Here is a 4,686-nt window from a genome sequence, read left to right on the forward strand (position 1 = left end):
TCTTAAACCCTGTCCATGTGCTTCTCCTGAGCCCACATTTGGGCACAAGTGGCGACAGAACAGAAGAGAGAAATAAAGCAACGCGGCGGTTTGTTTGCCCCAACTCTTGGGACCACAGCCTCTCAGGTCACAAGGGAGGTTTCCCCCTGTTAGATCTTGGGTGTCTGGGGTCCCCGTGGTTGCCACTGATGCTGATGCCACTAACACTACCCTGAGATTTCCTAGAGACCGCAGCCTCAGGGAACAGATTAAATAAAAAAGAAAGAAAACAGAAAAAAAGAAGAGCAATAGCAATTTTCCCCATTCTCCTGCTTCCCAAGAGAAAACTAGAGGGCTTTTCCTGGGTCTCTCTGTGTCTGTTTGTGGGTGTCCGATTCTGGGCTCTGGGCTACCCTGCATCCACACCAGGGATGCTGGTGGGGGTGTGCATGGTGAACTCACCACTTGTCTGCTGGCATTTTAAATTCTGGTCTTCGTTCTCACTCCACCTGCTACTGGTTACTTTTCAGAGATCTCAGCTGCTTCATGCTCTGCAGGTTTCACAGCTGCATCCAGTGGGGGAGGCAGACGAAGAGGGTTCACTCTCCATCTTGTCAAGAACCAGAACCTCACCTCCCACTTCATTCATTTTATTGTGGTAAAATGCACATAAAATACAGTTTACCATTTTAACCATTCTAAAGGATACAATTTAGTGGCATTCAGTACATTCGCAATGCTGTACAACTGTCATTGTCCAGTTTGAGAACATTTTTATCACCCCAAATAGAAACTCCATACCTGTTAGGCAGCCACCCCCACCCCCTCCCCCGTTCCCTTCCCACAATCCTCTGGTGACCACAAATCTCTCTCTGTCTCTAAAACTTTTCCCAAATTCCTTTTTAAAAACAGTTTATGGAGAAAATTTACATAAAATAAAGTCACCTATTTCAAGTATATAATTCCATGTGGGGATTTTTTTTTGTATATTTATAGAATTGTACTAATTTTCTTTTTAAACTTTTGGAATCTAGCTATTTTAATTTTTTTCCCTTTTCTTTAATGATCCATTTCAATGTTTTTTTAACACGAAATAGGAATCATGACATTTGTACCCTTTTGCAGCTTTTCTTAAAAACTAAATAGTGCCTTCTTAGCATCTCCCGGGTCTCTATTTTTAAAAATCATGTTTCTAAGTGCTGTATGTTATGCCATCATATCGGTGTATTATGATTTATTTTTTATTTTCCCATTATTACACATTGTAATGTTTATCCTTTCTTTTTTCATAAATAATGCTGTGGTTAATTGACAAGTAAATAAACATTTGTGTACATCTTTGCTTATTTTCTTAAGAGCTATTCTTAGAGGTAATATTTCTAGGTTAAAGGGCATAGAACAGACTGATTTATAGATTTGGGTTCTGGTGCATCCTAAGTAAAGACTCTTGGTTTTTGTTTTAGAGAAAGTAGGAAAAAACTTCCAATACAAAATGTATAAAATATACATCAAAAGTCACTTCCTAAACCTCCCTATCCCTTAGTAAAAGTTTCAGTAACTTGCAATATACTGTCAGGTGCTAGGAATCAGGAGTTTTTTCATTGGTCAAGGAAATATCAGAAGGATACAGAAGAAATTGAGAATGCAGTCCTAAACTTTATTTCAGCTTAGCCATTAGAGCTAAAGGTAGAGTCCACCAGTTCCCATTTAGGTAGAGTGACCATATATCTCAGTTTGCCTTGAGTGCCTCACTTCACATCTGTGTTCTTGGCATAGTCATTTAATACCACCCCACATAGTCCCCTTAACTCACATGTTTTTTTCCTGTTTGGATGATAAATTATATGGCCACTCTAAAGCAGCATCCTTGGATGTTAAGAGAAACATGTTGACAGGGCAAGGATGATCAATGCATGGCGTACGTATCGCTAATCTCTCCTTTTTGATGTTACGGCAGATATCACACATTGATCAGGGTTAATTTCTCTGATGTACGCATTGATCTCAGAATCCTCCCCCAAAGCAGTCCTATGGGGACTTACTACCATCCAAATAGAACTGGACCATAGAATGCAACAACCTGTTAGCCTAGGCATGGAGTAGGTGATATTACTGGCCCTTAACACTGGAGAAGACACTCCAGTGCCTTATCACAACCACCTCAAGTGCACCTTCAGGGAGGAATACCTGCCCGTTAGACAGGGCAAGTGGGGGTTTTCATGCCGAGAGGGGAGCCCTCCCCCTGGGCAGATTTTACCTCCCACACCTTCTCCCACACTTCTCTCCTCATCCCATCCCAGTCTCTGACTCATCCTAGCTGTGTTGCTGGATCATACACTTGAAACTCCAAGTGAAGCTTGGGCTATATAGACCTAAAGAAAAATTAAATACATAATTAATGAATTTTCAGTTCTCTTCGAGGCAAATGATTAAAAGTAACTTTCTATTTTCTTTTATCTTTCTCTTATGCAGAACTTTCTGACTCCCCACCCCCCATTTTCTTTTCTTTGTAGGTTTCGAGACAACAGATGAATTGTGAAAGAGAGCAGCTAAGGGTAGGTGAACCTGCTTGCACAGAGCTTCCTGGTTCTCATTTCTGTGTGATAAGCAAAAATTTCCTTGTCTCTCCCAGGACACGAGTTTTAAATAACAGGCTTCATCTGAAGACTGGTAGAGTTGAAAATATTTATCCCAGCTAATTTAGTATTGATTGAGCTGGTAAATATAGTATATCTTCTTCTGAAGTGCCATTATAGTAGATATGGATTTTTTGATTTAGATTCAGCAATAAATACTTCTCTTCTGGAATTTGTTGGACATCATTGTACTCTTTTTATGTACAACATGAGGTCTAAGTAATAACAAAGGTCAAAAGGATGCCTTACTGCCTTCTTAATGTGAATACCAGGCTGTTTGCTGAGTGGCTAAAATGCTCTTTTGCTGTTGGCTGGGGGAGGGGAGCAATGAATATGTCAAGGGCGTTTTCTAGGAGAATTCAAGTCATCCATAGATCTCTTTAGGTTTTAGTGGCATTTGTGTACATGGGAGCGGGAGACCGAATTTTAAACCTCATATTCTATTTCTCTACTTAAAACTGAAACTGTCTTAGTGCTCAAGTATATGAAATGTAAAAAGTTTTCCCCAGACGAGGAGGGAATGGTTTGCTTATAAATGGAGGTTGGTGGCGTTATTCTGTTTTTATGGCATCTCAGTGGACCTTCTTCTTGGCATGGGGATGGCATTTTAAGAATATTGGGACTTTTCTCCCCTATTTGTTTCCTTTTTAAATGCATTCATGTTTTGGGTGGATGAGTTTGGAGTCATGATTGACTTATCTTCAATGTCACTGAGGGAAGTTTGCCATTTTTATTGGATGAAGTGCCTCATAGTCATGTTTCCAAATTGTTATAAAAACTAGAGGAGTCTAATTCTTTTTAAAATCATAACACGTTTGGTTTGGGGTTGTGGGAGCATTGTGGTGAGAGTCTCTAATAAATAAAAATAATTGTTAAATGAATCTAATGCCTTTATACATTACCTTCTAACTTTCGAGAGTGTTTACCTGATGGTAGTCTCAAGGTGGCAGTGACTTATAGGGTTATTTCCAGTTCACAAATAGTTTTGGCGTCAGGTTTGTTAAATCCTTAGGTAAAACAAACAACAGAATCCAGTTGCACGAAACCGAGAAAGTGAGTTGAAGTTTTCTCCTCCTTTTATGCATATGTATTTTACGCACTATCCCAGCACGGTCCTCTCCATTAACCTCTCATCTCTATCCACTATCTTCCTAAGTACCTGCGCCAACATTAGTCGTGACTCCTTCCTTCATGAAACAGACTTCAAGATGTTTTAAGCTTTTCAGAGCTCTTATTGCTTTTTTTTTCCAGTCTGAATTACTGGTTCATCCTAGTAAATAATGTATCGCAACTTCAGATTTCTCTTCCTGTTTAGATGGGGACGATGGCCAGAACTAGGTCAGAGCTAGATAACAGATAACGAGGAATGTGTGCCTTTGTCTCCAGAGTCCCTGCTAAATTCCTGAGGATTGAGATAATTTTGAAACCTCTATTGCAAATGGCACTCACCTGGCAAATTAAGCACACAGGAGATAATGAAGTGCTTGTTTGCAGTTTGAAGGATTATTTCTCGTTGATGAAGATATTGTCTACAGGGGTGTGGTTTAGGAACAGAACTGAAGTCTTCTCCTCTCTGTTAAATAAATTCAAACAGTGATTTGGAATGATGATTCATTAAGTTTCTTCCCAAGTGAGGCTCCAACTAGCCCCCATATAAGACCATCTCTAACACCATGCACTGGGGGCTCTGTTTGTTGCTGCTACTGCTGTCCTTGTTTTTGCATTTTAAACTCATTTATATTTTGAATTAATAGATAACACATTTGGACAGATAGAGCACACATTTATATGGTTCAAAACTTAAATGTTTCCAAAGGTAATGCAATGACATTTTCCCTTCCCATTGGACTCAGGCATCCAGTTCCCCCTGGGAGAGCCCTGGTGTCATTATGCACTAGTAGGTGTCTCATCCATGGGTAGTTAGTTCTTCTTTCCCTCCATTTTTGCTCTATGACTCCTAGCTTTTTCTCTTCCTCCCTCCTTCTCTCCTTTTCTTTCCCCCATGTGTATGTTACCCCTCAAAAGAAAACCTCATTTATTGAGGTGATTGTTTTTTTTTGAGGGGGCCATT

At 39.8% G+C, this 4,686-nt stretch overlaps 1 protein-coding gene across 4 annotated transcripts in view; it reads left to right on the forward strand.

The window, feature by feature from the left end:
• RBFOX1 (RNA binding protein, fox-1 homolog (C. elegans) 1) overlaps window positions 1–4,686 on the forward strand; it is a 1,551,452-nt gene that overhangs the window by 934,675 nt on the left and 612,091 nt on the right. For all 4 annotated transcript variants that reach the window (XM_012647564.1, XM_012647568.1, XM_012647562.1 and 1 more), the window contains one exon: window positions 2,493–2,534. In XM_012647564.1, coding sequence (XP_012503018.1) covers window positions 2,508–2,534 — 27 coding nt within the window. In that variant the 5' untranslated portion in view covers window positions 2,493–2,507. The remainder of the gene's footprint in view (window positions 1–2,492; window positions 2,535–4,686) is intronic.

This window comes from Propithecus coquereli, unplaced genomic scaffold (genome assembly GCF_000956105.1).
Source record: "Propithecus coquereli isolate 6110/MARCELLA unplaced genomic scaffold, Pcoq_1.0 Scaffold27, whole genome shotgun sequence".
Lineage (NCBI taxonomy): Eukaryota > Metazoa > Chordata > Mammalia > Primates > Indriidae > Propithecus > Propithecus coquereli.